At 37.5% G+C, this 15,316-nt stretch overlaps 3 protein-coding genes across 3 annotated transcripts in view; all 3 read left to right on the top strand.

The window, feature by feature from the left end:
• Positions 1-162, top strand: part of Cbr-ceh-48 — a gene marked incomplete at both ends in the record, with an annotated part of 2,835 nt that extends 2,673 nt beyond the window's left edge. Inside the window, one exon of the mRNA XM_045235594.1 lies at positions 115-162. Within this exon, the coding sequence (XP_045093174.1) occupies positions 115-162 (48 nt within the window). The remainder of the gene's footprint in view (positions 1-114) is intronic.
• Positions 163-1,497: 1,335 nt separating this feature from the next.
• On the top strand, positions 1,498-2,825 carry CBG05701 (the record flags this gene model as incomplete). The annotated part of the gene is made up of 7 exons (XM_002632981.1): positions 1,498-1,558; positions 1,603-1,712; positions 1,761-1,873; positions 1,921-2,039; positions 2,090-2,202; positions 2,248-2,604; positions 2,649-2,825. The coding sequence occupies 7 exons, from the start codon at positions 1,498-1,500 to the stop codon at positions 2,823-2,825; spliced, it is 1,050 nt and encodes a 349-aa protein (XP_002633027.1).
• Positions 2,826-4,256: 1,431 nt separating this feature from the next.
• CBG05703 lies at positions 4,257-9,505 on the top strand (the record flags this gene model as incomplete). The annotated part of the gene is made up of 21 exons (XM_045235593.1): positions 4,257-4,475; positions 4,517-4,641; positions 4,689-4,807; positions 4,854-4,975; positions 5,020-5,391; positions 5,438-5,579; positions 5,864-5,973; positions 6,019-6,131; positions 6,178-6,296; positions 6,340-6,461; positions 6,507-6,893; positions 6,938-7,045; positions 7,585-7,683; positions 7,729-7,841; positions 8,069-8,178; positions 8,232-8,335; positions 8,670-8,738; positions 8,790-9,060; positions 9,107-9,233; positions 9,282-9,406; positions 9,453-9,505. 21 exons carry the CDS (start codon positions 4,257-4,259, stop codon positions 9,503-9,505), a joined length of 3,129 nt encoding a protein of 1,042 aa, XP_045093173.1.
• Positions 9,506-15,316: the final 5,811 nt, after the last annotated feature.

Below are 15,316 nucleotides of genomic sequence, written 5' to 3'. Positions count from 1 at the left end.
GAAAATGAGATTATAGGCTCAAAGTGGACGATCCGGGTGTCGTTCTATTAGAGGTTTTACGGTATGTGAATATGAAAAATTCAAATATCAGTTCTAAAAATTGGAATTTTTCAGCATCACGACCATGAATTGGATTTCCCTACGGACATCCTGGAACCCTGAACATTTATCATTTTTTCAGACTGTAGATCAGTTTCTCTTTTGCTCCTATTTGATCTCAAAACCTTCTAAAAACCTAGTCCATCAAAAACAAGTCCCGATCTCTCCTTTCCCCCTCTACAGAGCTTCTTTTCTAGTCTGAAACCAATATATTCCTTTTTTCTCCAAAAGTCCCAAACTTATTTTTTGTTCTCTCATCACTTTGAACCGTTACACGCATTACTGGACATGAAAAATCATACTCTTATCCAACAATCAAAATAATGGTTGCCTTACTTCTTCTGGTTTCCTTTCGAGACTCAAATTCAATCAAATAATACTGTATTTATTTCATTTCGTGGTATAAATAAAGTGTGCTGAAATTTTTGAAGTTTCTAGTTTTTGAAACTTAAAATCACTCTGTTGTCGAAATCTGTGAAGGACGTTATCAGTTTGTGAACGGATTATCAAGACCGTACTGATTGGTATTAATCAAATAAGCAAAAAAAGAGACAGTGAGAAAAGAAAGTTGGGTTACGAACTCATAAATTGTAGCAAATGACGCCACTGATCAGTGTCACTGTAACTTTAAGATCTCCTTCAAAATTTAATATTTCTGTCGGGTTTCTGAACTTTTGGATAGCATAATCCGTTATCAATTCATGGCGTCATTTACTGATAACGACGCCTACTTTCGGAAGTTTCGTTGACACTAGCTAGAGCTTGAAGATTATGGAGAAATATGTCCCTAAAATGGATGACATGGATTGAAGGAAAATTGAAACTATTCGAAAAAAACGAAAACAAGATGGAAACACGAATAAGCCAAGCTTTCCTTCATAGTCAATTGGAGGAAGTTATCAGTAAAGGAAAAAGAGGCATGAACCTGGAAAATGTAACTGTTCGGTGCAAAAACAAATGCTTTCTGGCTCGTCGGTGGTTTCGTGCAATTCATGCCTTGCCACATCGAGCCGTCATTAGACGTTACTATCAGGCTACTTTTGATGAGATGGACGAGTAGAACCTGAAATGAAGCCATGCAGAATTCACGGCTAGGGTATTTTTGGTGTGAACTAGTTTTTCAGCACGCTATTCAGAACACTTCCAACACTCGAAGTTTCTTTCAGTTTGAATTTTGATATGAAACTTCATATTTTCGAGAAACCGCAACTGAGTATTCTATCTGTTCATCTTTTGAGTTTCCTGCAATTCCTCTTCTAGCTACGCAGTCAACTATGATTTCATACTTTCCCTCAATATTGACGCCTCTTTTGATAAAAACTATTTCCGCGATTGTGGTGATAAGAATACTGCTATAAAAACTTCTCAACTGATAGTGCAAAATGTTTTGTACCAAAAATGAAATTGGTTCTACTGGTCTCGTTTATCGCAGCTTTCGTCGGCAGTTCGATTGCATTGGGTAAGTTCTAGAAATCATCTTAGTCTGAATATTCTAACCTTCAGATTGCACTCAAATTCCGGCTAGTGCAGTTGTAACAGGCCATTTTGTAAACATTCCCGCTGGAGCTGAAACGCCTGTTCAGATCCCACCAAACTATGATTGCACTTACCAAGTAATTCAAACCTACTTTTTGGGTATTGAGAAAAAATGTTTGGTTTAGGTTTCAGTACCGCCAATGGTGTATGCACGAGTGAGATTGGAAAATGGGATGAAAGGAAACAACGATATGATTATTGGGAGAGATGGGCAATTGACAACAACAGTGGTTTCATCGTGAGTCAATTTAGAGCCTCTGAATTCTCTCATCTGTTATGTTTCAGTCGTTCCAACTCAGTTATGCAATTTTATGTTTTCCCCAATACCACCACAACTTTCCGAGTGACAACAAGAAGTGTGGATATGCACTCCACTTTCCGACTAGTGGTTTTCTATCAAAAAAGTTAGTTGTTTTTTATTCAAATATTCGAAACCACGGATTTCAAATTTCAGAGCTTAACTCATCGGTTACCTACCTAGGAAACCCTGATATGAAATATTTCACTTTGAACGATTTGCAAGTCAACTCCTACAAGACTCCACAGACTATGGTGGCCAAAGAACGCGTTCGTCTCTTTCCAACTTTTTTTTCATAGTTTCATACTTTTCAGATCTCTCTATCAGTAGCTCACTCCGGATGGGATGCTGATAAGTTCGATAACTTCTTTGTGATTGATGGAGACTTTGAGCACGTGAAAGAAGTTTACAGAATGTCTAGATTTGTTTACCAAAATTATATCAGTACTGGAAACAATTTGACAGTAGTTGGACTGGATAATTCCGTTTCGGAGAGCTCCGTTGTGTTCACACCCCTTTCGCAAATACTTCAATACGATTCGGTCACTTCAATCGGAACATATTTCCAAGCAAATCAATTGGATATCAATGCTAAAATTGGGGCCAAAAAGAAACAAGCAGTGAATGTTATTGCAATGAATGATTATACCAGAATTCTGTCTGTGGATAAGGTGAGAGTTATCGAAATATGCCTTCATTCGAGAAATATTTTCAGACCTCTGACCCAGACTGTTCATTGAAAGCAGTTCAATCTCCTCCAACCGCCACTTCTGAAGTCTTCCTTGATTTTTCGACAGTCACTGATTTTCCAAGAAACATCACTCACCAGTCATTCACAATTGTAGCTGAAAATTGTGCTGCAACAATCAAGATGGTTTCTCTCAACTATTGATTTGTTACATACTGAATAAATGTGATTTTGCAAAGAAAAATTTAAACTTGCAACAAAGGGGCTGTGAAAACTCTAACTGTCAACTTACAAAAGTATTTGGTACGTCAAAAACTTTTGAAATCTCTTACATGACCGGAGATATGAAAACCATAAAGAATATGTAGCAAAAGATTCACCATTTATTTAATCCAGTTTCTAAAAGAAATGGTATGATCAATAACTAATTTTCTTCTTATTTTCAGTCTAAACCATCCAAATGACCTGTTTCTCGTAGATCATCGCACTGCATGAATTGACTGATTTCAGTTCCAGGAATTGAAAAAAAATTATCTTGAATTTGAGAGCGGATTTCTCTATAACACACTGTTTCTAGATCCTCTACCAGCAGTTGACTTTGCTCCAGATCCAGTTTGTTTTCCATTATGTATTCCTGGCTTCTGATTCCCGCTCCAGCAGCTTCAGCTGCGACATCGGTGGTTAATTGCGAACGACCCGGGTTTGATTCCCTATCGATGTTCCAGGACCCAGGACCCAGGACCCAGGACCCAGGACCCAGGACCCAGGACCCAGGACCCAGGACCCAGGACCCAGGACCCAGGACCCAGGACCCAGTACTTCTTCTGAGGTCAGTGTGGCAGGGTCGTGGGTTTCTATACCAATTCACGTAGTTTTTTCAGTGGAATTTAAGTTTTTACACTTTTTTGTCACGATTTTTTTTCCAACCACAAAAATGTTTTTCATCACGTTAAAATAATTATTGAATTTTCACGTTTGAAATCAGTGAAACTCCTCAAAAACATCCGCCCTTTGACTCTAATTATCTCGTTGCCTGTTAGATTTATCAAAAAACTTGTCAACTAATGAAATTTTGCTGTTTTCAAGACAAAAACTTTTGCTTTTTAAAGTTGTTTGATATCTTTTACAAGAACCGAAATTCAATGATTTGAAGGCGCCTGACGACCGATGGTCTACATAAGCGCGGCGCGATTTCGTCCCCCGAACTGTCCCCCGAAATTTTGGCTGTCTCGCCTCCTTTAAATCTCACATGTTTTGATTTTCTCGAGTTTCAGCGAATGTTGCAGGTAGCCGCTCTTTTTCCGGATAAGCCCATACTCGTTTCTTTAAATGAAGCAATTTAGGGGACATTCTGAAGAGCTTTTTGAACGGCATTCCCTTGTTACAAGTAACTAGACAAATTGTAAACAATGTCAAACAACGGGCGAATTCATAGTTTCTAGGGTTTCCTTATCATCTCTTCTGTGCATTGCCTTTGAAACTTTGAACTACAAATGATCAAGTCAGTACATTTTGTCATCTTCTGATGTAACATGGGAGGGGTTTTTTGGATGATGACAATATCAAAAACGGGAGAATCTCCTAAACATTCTGTTCAAAAGCTCTCCAATTCTGGCACTAGTCTAGGCCTCAAAAATGCTTCAATTCCTATTTTTACTATGTTTTATATTCTGTTCAAATGTATCAGCTCTCGGTAATTTTTGTTTCTTACAATTAGACAAATTGGTTTATGTGTTCTCCACAGATTGCGAACAAATCCCTGACTCGGATATCTTTGCTGGCGATCAATTCTGGTATCCTGTAAACTCTTCGGACTACGTCAGAATCCCTCCGAATTTCAATTGCACCTATGTGGTATATTTTTCATCTTGATATTCCCGATAAAACATTTTCAGATCAAAGCCCCAATCACCTCATCTCAAGTTTTATACGGATCCGTTCTTCTCACAAATTTATTAAAAGGAGTCAATGATTACATGATTGTCACTGATAGTTTGGGTGGCAAAACAACGTTGAAATAGTGGGATTTGAGAAACTCAAAACCTTTTAAAAATCTTAAGTTTTCAGTCGGAGTGACAGTTTTCTAAACTACGATATTTTCCCCGGAAAGCAAATCTCGATTCAAGTGGTCACAAAAAGTGTCGACATGAAATCCCAGTTTTTGATTCAAGTATCCTATTCCAAAGGTTTGGCTCTTTAGAATTCCTCGACTATTTATTATTTTCGTTTCAGTAAAAGTTGGGCCAACCACTCAAATGAAAACTGGTGGAGCACTGAATTATGTAAACTTGGCAACTCTCAAAGGGTTCAATCCCGTCCTACAGAATTCCATAACGGTACAGGGAAATGAACCGGTTAGTTTTTGGGATTGCGATTTTTACCTGTTCCATCATTTCAGATTTCCATGAGTTTGGCGACATCTCGAATTATGTACCCAACATTGTACCTTTACCATTCCTACATCATCGACGGAGATTTTTACAACCAAACATCCGTCCACCGTCTCATTGACTTTGAGCAGTCAGCTCCATTCGTTTCCCTAAACAATCGTGTCACATTGGTCACATTCCAAACTGACGCCTATTATGCAACTGCAGCTGTTTTGAATCCTGTATCAGAAGCCAATAAATTCGAGTATTTGACTTCCCAAGCAAGTGTCAATGGAGAACTTGACAAGGTTGCGTTCAATCCTTATTTGAAACCAGAAGCATGTCAAGTTCTGGCAGTTGATAGCAAAAAAATTATTATGAATTCTCTCAATTTCAATGAGGTAAGTTGTAAAGTTTTCTTCAGGGATCCATAAAAACTTTTTTCAGGAAATAACATCCTCCTGTATTGCTCAAGTTGTCACTGGTCCACCGAATAACTCTTCTCAACTTCTTCTCGACCTGACAACTGCTAGAGGGCTCATGCCATACACATTCAACTTGAAATACTTTTCTGTTATGGCCAAAGGGTGCTCATTTTCTTTTACTGTGAAGTCTCCAGAACAATAAACTTTTTTGAATTTAAGTTTTCCATAATTGATAGTTCAAAAGTGTAATCCTTTTATCAATTGAATACTGATAAGGTTTTCCGTCATCGAAAATCATAGATTCCAATTTTAGTTTTCTAAAAAAATGCGAACTATGGGCTTCCAGATTTTAAATTCCATTTTAATTGCTTTGGCTATTACAGTACCAGCATATTCATTGGGTAAAACCGTTTTCTTCATTTTTTGTTGGGTATTTTGTAACTCTAAGACTGCACTCCGATTCCACGAAGCGATCAAGTGGCTGGGAAACAACTGAAAATCCCAAATGGAGCAACTATGCCAGTGGTTCTTCCAGCTAATTTTAATTGCACCTATGTCGTAAGATATCACGTACATGGTTTAGTTTTTTGCTACTGATTTCAGATAAACCCACCGTTGATGGTCTTTGCAAAACTCCAAGTAGAAAACAAGCTCAAAGGACTCAATGATGTTATAATTGTCCGAGATAGCTTGGGAAAAAGCACAGTCATCACTAGGTGATTTCAATCATTTCACTTGTTACTGATAGTTCTGAAATTTCAGCCGTAGCCCGTTTCTATCCACGTTCACCATCTTCCCTCACACAATCACCATGATTCAAGTAACAACAAAAAGTGTTCAGATGAATTCAATGTTCTTGCTCAATATTGCTTTCGAAAAAAGTTGATAATCATTTTTGTTTAAATTTTTAATTGATATTTTCAGTGTCAACGCCAACATTACAAGCATTGGCAACTGGAAGCAGTGTAATGAATTATCAAACTTTGAATGAAACTCAAATCGAGTTAGAAGAAAGACAACTAGTAACATATCAGGCAAACGAGGCGGTTAGTTTAAATTAAAAAAATACATTATTGTTAATCTAATTTTAGATAACCGTAACCCTTGGAAAGTCCTTATATCAAAATGACATTTTCGACAACTTTTATGTCGTCGATGGAGATTTCCACTACCCAACCGCAGTGACTCGTATTTCTCAATTCAATCAGTGTGGAACAGTGTGCTACCGTAGTCAGACTAATACAGTAACCATTGTAGGATTGGATGAGTTCACTGATGAATCGGCAGTTGTCCTTATGGAAACTTATGAATCAGAAGTTTACGATGAAGTCGTTGCGATGACGTTATACGATTCTGATAACTATTGGGACATTACCAATAGAACAGTGAATTTTGATTCGGCATGTTCTAATTTAGCTTATATGGTGCTCTCGAAAGATTCTGATGGTATAGTCATTGCAGATTTTTCTTTTACCGAGGTGAGAATAAACTGTTATGAAATATATGATGTTTGAAGTCTTAGGCTCCACCGCATATGATTGCAAAAGCTGTAGCTGGACCTCCTAATGGTGCATCGAAGGTTTTAGTGGATTTCACTGACATCTCAATCACTTATCCAATCAAATTGAATGTAAAATATTTGTCGATAATTTTGACAAATTGCTCGGCAAAATTCACTGTGTCAAGTCTTTACAACTGGAACCAAAAACAATAGAAATGTTTTTAACGATTTTCAAATAAATACGTTTTCTGACTACAGAATACAGAATAATGACACATTGTGATGTCTCCCGGAACTGTAAGAAAACGAACGACTTTAATACGATGACAAATTTTAATTTGTTCTTCTTCTTTCCTTGATTCTCTCGCCCACAGATAGAAGAAAAAAACGATAAAACGATAAAACGAGTGGGGTGGGAGAAAGCACATAAGTGCTTCACAAACTGATAGGTCATATGCCTTTATTTGGTTTAAAAATCAAATCGTCTTGAAGTTAAAGGTCATCACTTTGCACATCTTGATTCCTATTCTAATTTTTCAAGAATATGAACTTTAGTGGTTGGAGTTTTCTATTCGTGATACTTTCAATATATTTTGCATTTTCAGAGCAGTTAGGTTGGTCTAATTTTGTTCATTTTGAAAAAAAAGTTTTTTTCAGATTGTACTCAGATTCCTTTGAACACTCAGGTGGCTGGAAAGAGCTTGTACATTCCAGACAATCAAAATAGTCCTGTAACACTTCCAGTTGATTTTAATTGTACATATGCGGTTGGTTTTAGAAAAGTCTGTAATGATTAATTCAGAACATTTAAGGTTAATCCTCCTACACAAGTTTATGCTGAAATCACAGTGTCTAATAACTTAAAAGGTGTAGATGACGTCATAGTTGTGACAGATGGACAGAAGACAGTTACAAAAATTACAAGGTAAGTCAACGGAAACTGTTTAGTGCTTCCTTGAAAACTATAACAGTAACGGGCCAGGCCGGGCATGAAACTTTTCTAGACCACATTATATTTAAAAATTCTATTTTTAGCAACTATTGTAAGTGTGGAGTATCGTAGCAATATGACTCCAACAAACCTTTATAGCGAAATTTCCCATAATCAGACAGGCAGATGAGATTAGTTGTGAAAATGTAAATTGTTTCCAGAAACGATCCTGATGTTGTTTTCTATGTATTCCCTGGAACATCCACTTTGGTCAACGTTCAAAATTTTGATGCAACATCAAAGTTTCAGATGACAATTTCTTATGTGGAGTGTAAGTTTTCTTTGAAAACCCCATTACATTATCATAATTCTTTTTTTCTCTAGTGCCAAACCCTGAACAACGAGCACTTCAAAAAGGCCAAAATCTCAATTATCTGATGTTGAACAGTATTCAAAGAAAACCAATTACTCTCTCCGCTGATGGACCGGTTTGTGCAGTTCATTTTTCAGTCCACAATATTTGGAATTTCAGATAATTTTGACACTTGCCCGCTCTGGTTACATTGTCGACGAATTCGACAATTATTTCGTAGTTGATGGATTTTTAGATCAGCCGAAAACAGTCAAAAGACTTGTTGACTACACTCTAACCAATTTCAACACATCTTCAAACGTGATAACTTTATCGGTTTAGATGAAAAAGTGTCACATTCATCAGTGATTTTAAATCCTTCCGCTAACCTCAATGGATATTATCATTTTGCTGGAGTCACAGTTGATAAAATCATAGAAAATATAAATGTTGCAGCAGAACATGGACAGAAAGTTGGAGTTACGATTGTTGCGAAGGACGCAGGACAGCTGGTGTTGAACAAAATGCGTTTGGGAGATGTGAGTTTTAGTAATTGAAAAACAGATTCAATTTCTTTTGTCATGTTCTAGGGAGCTGAATGCAAGTGTACTGCCGTAACTGGTCCCCCAACTGCTGATTCAAAGGCTCTTATAAACTTCAAAGAAGATCAATATGCACTGCCACAACTATTCCCATACCCTTACTTCTCGTTCATCGTAGAAAACTGTCACATTCAATTCAACTTCACTACAACCGTTTCTCCCAGTTACTATCAATTGGACGGCGAGAGAAGTGGATTCATATTTTCACCGATATATTTTAACAGTGAAGCCACAAATCGATTTATAAATCTAACTTTTGGTATGAATATGAACAAACTTATTTAGCCATTTCGATCATTTTTCAGCTTACACTGGTGCTGATCGAAAGCAATTCGTGGTAGATGTTGATCGAGCGATGTTGAGTGGTAGCACAAGTTCAGAAATGGACATTAATATCTACGATAGTGACTGGAAAAAGACACTGAGCACTGTGTAAGTTTTCAAATTAAGTTTATGCAAAGTTCAATAAAAATTTTTCAGAATAACCGGTAATCAGGAGGGAACAAGATCCAGGGCGTATGGATCTTACTTGAATGTTCAGATGACAGGATACGTAGACGGAAAGCTGAAGTGGCGGTTGGATTCCTCCGGTGTGTCCATGTTTAGTGAGTTTTATAAAACTGGAGTGCTTGTAGGAAATGTGATTTACAGATGTACAATCTATGCTAATTTTGGCAGCTTTTTACTTGGTGATCTCATTTTAATACGGATAATAATTATTCATAATTGGCTTTGTAACTTGTAATGAATGATTGGATTTTTACATTTCATTAAATAGTTCATGCCATACTTTTAACAAGCCGGGCCGGGTTTTTTAGAATTTTTTTTAGCCTCTCTAAAATGATCTCTAGTTGTTTTTGTAAAAATTTTGCTTAAAAATACAGTATTTTTGATACCGGGTTTTTTCTTTTTCAATTCCTTCAAAGCTGGAGTAACCCCATTATATTCCTACAACCCTATTTTTCTATACGTATGAAATAGACACCTTCCACATCGTCATCGTCATCAGAATCATGATCACTGTTGATTTAGTCACCTCCTCTTCCGCTTACTTCTCTTCATCTCTATTCTTCCCAACACACCCTGTCTTCTCCCCCTCCCAAACCTTCCCGTATCTTCAATTATCAATGAATGAAAAAGCGTGTAAAAAAGGAAATCAGAAATAGAATCGTCGTCGATAAAAAAGAGAAAAGAAGGGAGAAGCCATAAATCTAGGGGCACCACAATTCTTCCCGCTATCTATATATGTCCTCTTCGTTTCCGCAATTAAAGAAGAAGGAGAAGAATAGGCGGTTGTATTCGGGTGACATGATAATACAAGGCATCCATCCTCAATAATGAGACGACACAATCGCATCACTTTTTATTATCCTTTTATCCGGGGCGCTCTTTTTTTGGTGCGACACATTCATTGTCACCCATTCATCAACGATTTACGGGTTAGGAGCCCCAGACACGGAGCAATAATTCGTCGATTATCTGGTCATGTGATGGGATTTAACCGAGCAGAAAGGGCGGCACTGTAGACGTTTTCTTCGGCGGGAGTGGTGTATTGTTCAATGTTGAAAACTTTAAATTTCCAGAAATCAAGAAATTCAAAGACCGTACAAATTGGTTTTTTGTAATTTTGAAGTAGTTCAATGTGGTAGAACTGACCAGCTGATTTGGAAAAATTTCGTTTTTTAGACTACCAGTTTTCCGAGAGTTAATGTCAAGAAACACAGTGTTTTTCAGGTTTCCGAATTTCCGAAAACATACTCTAAAACCTTTAATAGAAGGGCCCCCACACTGTCTAGTTTAAACTCAACCAGCTCAATTCCTGTGAATGATACCAAAGTTTTTGAACTGGAAAACACTCCCAACATTATGCAAACAAATTATCAGTTAGCAACGCTTTCATATTTTGGACAGGAACCGACATAAATTGACTCAAAGTTAAAAGTCCAAAGACCCTTCTGTTGCAGCTTTTACGGTATGTCCTAATTTTTAAAACCTGATTTTTTGGCATCAAGCTAGTCAGGCTGGGCTTATAAAAATTCCCGAATCAACTCGGAAATCATTCATCTTTCATTATCCAAAAATTTTTCGTTATCCAGAATTTCGTTTCAATCCGACATTGTTAAAATACAAATCCGATTAGTAAAATTTTTCCCATTTCCATAGTTCTCAACCACATTATCAAAGATCCGTGAGTCTGGAATGAAATATTTCCAATTAGACAATGTTCCTTAAGTCTATTCGCTCATCTTGATTTATAGCATTCCATATGCGGGTTCTCTTCTCATGTGATTCTCATTCTTCTCAACAAAAAAAACCGTCTTCATCGTCTTCTCAATATTATCTCGCTCTCGAAAGACATCTAGGCCACACATGACGGTTTTGATTTGTGACAGAAAAGTAATCGTAAAATTCCTCACGGCTTCCATCCGTCGATGCAGTGAGCGTCTGTTAAAAAATGACTTCCTCTTTCAGCCTATTTTAAACCCACGCAAGTATTTTTTACCCAAAACGGAATCTTATCCAGATGAGTCATTTATGTATAGCAATAGTAGTAGTCTTGCTCCTCCTAGATTGAATGAATAAATTCCTGAAGATCTTCTCTAAAGAAAAAACGAAGAATTGCTAAATAAATGCAAGAAGGGACCTCCTCCTCTTCTTTTTTTTCTCCGGACACGGAGGCGGACATTTCCTTTTGCTTTTCCCTCCCTCTCGAGCTCCTTTTTTTCAGCAAAGTGGGGGTTGGGGATACATACAACAACCCCCACGGAAGTCACAGAGACACTTGTCCTCTCTCCCTCTCTCACAATCCCTTTTTTGCTTTTTGAAAAAAAAACCCCTCTTCAGAGCCGCTTGGCACCTTCCAAAATCCTCTAGGAATGCCAACTAAAACGGCAGACATTTTCTTTTTTTTCGTTGTGAGATGAAGATTTTTTATAAGTTTCCTTTTAAATTGAGCACAGTAATACCATGGAAAGGGGAATGCTCGATAGATTGGTATATTTCCAGATTGTGTGATAACCAAGGTTGTGCCCCGGTCGGTCGCGGCTTTAGAAAAAAAATACAAAGGCCGGCTAAGGCTAGCCGCAGCATTTCTGGCAACGATTCTAATTTTCCTAATTCTATACAATTTTTATCGATGAGGGGAAAGCATATACTTGTGAATTTGAAGCTGGAAAATTGATCAGAAGCATACTTCAAAATTTCAAGCAACTTTTTCTTGCCTGAATATGACAACCTTTAAAAAATTTTGGGTCTATTTAGTATGAACCTTAGAATAATCATCTAGTTTGAGCTCATATATCTCGGTTCCTTCAGCAGATATCAAAATTCCTTCAACTGATATAATGTTTTTCATGAAGCGACCAACATTTTATTAGTTGACAAGTTTTTGATATCTTTTGAACGAACCGAGATAATTAAGCTTTAAAAGTTCTATAGGATCGATTTCTATTGGATCATTTACGGTAATCCCCTGAAGTTCCGAATGCCAAGTTCGTCTCATTTTTCCATTCGCCATCTGAAACTCTATCCCTCAGACCACCTGGTCAAATATTCCATCAATCTTCAGAAAAGGAATATCTGAACAGATGGAACAAACTCCAGTGAAAAAAAACTCGATCCCCAGACGAAACTTGATCCAAATGAGCAATTTTCTTCCGAGTACATGAATTCCCATTAGTTGTTCTCCCCCATATCCCCAACTCTATCCATCCTTCATCTCCCCAACCCCGTTCGTCAGACTTTTTTATGAGCTTTAATATTGAACGTCTAAGGAGACTTAGTTGTGTGCGTCAATATTGGCACGCAACTGCCAAACACAATGAAGAATTAATGCATTTTTCATAGACGAGGAAGGGTTGGGACCACCGCTTTTCTAGAGTAACGGGGGCACAATAAAGTACACTTCATATACACTTTTACATCATTTTTCCATTGGCTTTACACTTTTGGTGATTTGTCGAAACGTTTCGGATGGGATAGAAAGAAGGACATCAGAATCTGGGTAATGTGCCTCAGCAATCTCGAACCATCATTAAAATCGGGGTAAGAAGTTCAGTTCAAATATTTGTGAACAATATATGTATCAAATAGATTTTAAAATTCAATCCAATCAATTTGAAGTAACCTCCGATCAGAACTGGTAGGCTACGCAAGAACTTCTATCAAAATTCACAGATTTGTCAATTACCCCAATTACGGTAAAACCTGTATTAGAAGGGTCCTCCCAGCGGGGCTTGTAAAAATAAAAGGACCCCTATAACAGAAGAGCCCTCCAAGAGAGGCTTGTAACGATAGAAGGGATGGCGCTTCTAATACAGGTTTCAGGGTAGTTGTCTCCATCGAAGATGTTTTTGAGCTGCCGAACAATCAGAATTTTTCTCTCTTCTCAAAGCTTGAAAATCCCCTCGTCGTAAGCAGTTTCCTGAATCCCATGCTCACCGTTTCCCAGACGATGCCCTCTAGGTTTCCGATTTCTGATCCGATGCCATTTTTGTACTATATCACACCCCTTTCTCCAAAAACCATCGCACTTTCTCTTTTTTTCGAACTGCTCAGGCTCATCCTCTTTCACCATAGTGTTGTATTGTTCTGCCGACAACGGAACCCATTTTTCATTTCACTCTTCAAGAGAGAAAAGCGACATCTTTTTTTGCTTGTGATCCGCCCCCTCAACCCATTCATCTTTTCTTTCTCTTCCGGTTTTTTTGCAAAAAAAAAACATTAACACTCATGCTAACATTGTGTCTTGGCTACGAGCCAGCTTTTCTGTGTGAAACTTGAATGATTGCCTTGTTTTTTTCAGGAGGCTCATCAGACGGATTCTCTCTCTCTCTCTGTCTCTCTCTCTCTCTCTCTCTCTCTCTCATCTTGTGAAATGCAAAGATCACGTCCTGATCATTTGCCCTCTGTCCCAACACCTGGTCAATTTCCACCCAAAAACTTAGCTCTGAAATTCTACCGTAACCTGTCCAAACCTCAAATATCAATACACATCATTTGAAATACCAGAAAACAACAACAAAAATCGAGCTGATCACTGACATTTTTCAACGATCATGTAGCCTGTAATTATTAGACAAAAACCTTCATTTCTTCACAAATTATAGCTTCTCATTGACGTCAATCTTCTCTGGTTTTCTATCCTTTCGAAAAATCCTTTTAAAGCGCCTGGAGCGCACAATAGGAATATAATTATTTCCTCCTATTGGCCTAGTTCCTAAAAAATGTGTAGTTCGTCTCTTATAATCTCTAAAAATAGTGGTAGCTCCAAGTTCACGGGAAGTGCACAATTTCTGTTGTGTGTGTGGTTTTATAGACACCCACCCACAGAAAAAAGCTCCAAAAAGCAATGCTTGTGCAAACACAGACTGCTTCTATTTTTTGGTTTTTTTTTTGGAACTGCTTCGTCTTATTCGTTCTTTTTTTTAGCACCAGTGTACACTTTTTTGTCTGGAAGAAGCAAGTTGCTTCAAGCAACATGGCTTCACTGTACGGAATTCGTAATATGCATTTTTCCCGCTTTTCTGCATTTTCTGACTTCTACTGAAAACAAAATCAGATGATTACTCTGGATCCAGGTGAATCTGGAAAATATATGAATGGACAAGCTTTTTCACCTTGAATTTTCTGGAGGTATCTCTGACGTCTTCTGCACAAAAACCCTTTTTAGGAAATCTTTATTTTCAAAGAAAGGGGGAAGTTTGAGTAGGAGTTTCAGCCCCCATTTTGACTGACATTATTCTGATAAGTATTCCCTTTTCCTTGTTTATTTGGTTATTTTCATAAGGTGGGTGTGTTGAACGCGGGGGTTCTTGAGCTTATATTTGAAACAGGCATGTTATCATTGTGACCTACCGTTAGCGATTTCAAGAAACACGTTGTGCTGCAAAAATCTTATACTTATAATTCTAGTTTATTGTAGTTTTAAATTTTGTGAAGTTTCATTAACTCTCTGAGGGTTCCAGATTTGTTTTTACTAAACTTGATGTGCAATTTTATCGGTGATCTGAAAATTGAAAGGATGAATTTTCCGAAACTATCGTAAACCTGCTAATAGAAAAGACCGGCCTAATTTTACACTTTGATCTCAATTATCTCATTTTTCATGAGAGATATCAAAAATGCTGTTACCGTAAAACCTATGGTANGACAATATCCTTAAAAATTACGAGAGTGCCAGAGAAAATGACAAAAATCGTCTTTCTTCAAAACGCCAGAGAAGGACGTTGGAAAGGAAGAAGAAAATGAAAAAAGTGAGAGAAAGAGGGTGGATGGAGGTGCCTGGGAGGATGGGAATACCATGTGAAATAAAGAGACCAGATAGTGAGCAGAGAAAAAGTGCTCGATGAGCTACCAGCTCTCTCTTTCCATATTTCTCTCTCTCACTCTTTCCATCTCTCTCTCTTAAAGTATGTCGCTTTTCTTTTTTGAATAAAGGGGAGAATCTTTTCGAAAGACAAAATGAAAGTGGAGAAGCATAGAGAAGCAAAGAGATAGGATTAAAAAGAGTTTTA

Source organism: Caenorhabditis briggsae, assembly GCF_000004555.2.
Source record: "Caenorhabditis briggsae complete genome, chrIV, whole genome shotgun sequence".
In the NCBI taxonomy this organism is placed as follows: domain Eukaryota; kingdom Metazoa; phylum Nematoda; class Chromadorea; order Rhabditida; family Rhabditidae; genus Caenorhabditis; species Caenorhabditis briggsae.
This window is presented reverse-complemented; position numbering and strand designations above follow the sequence as displayed.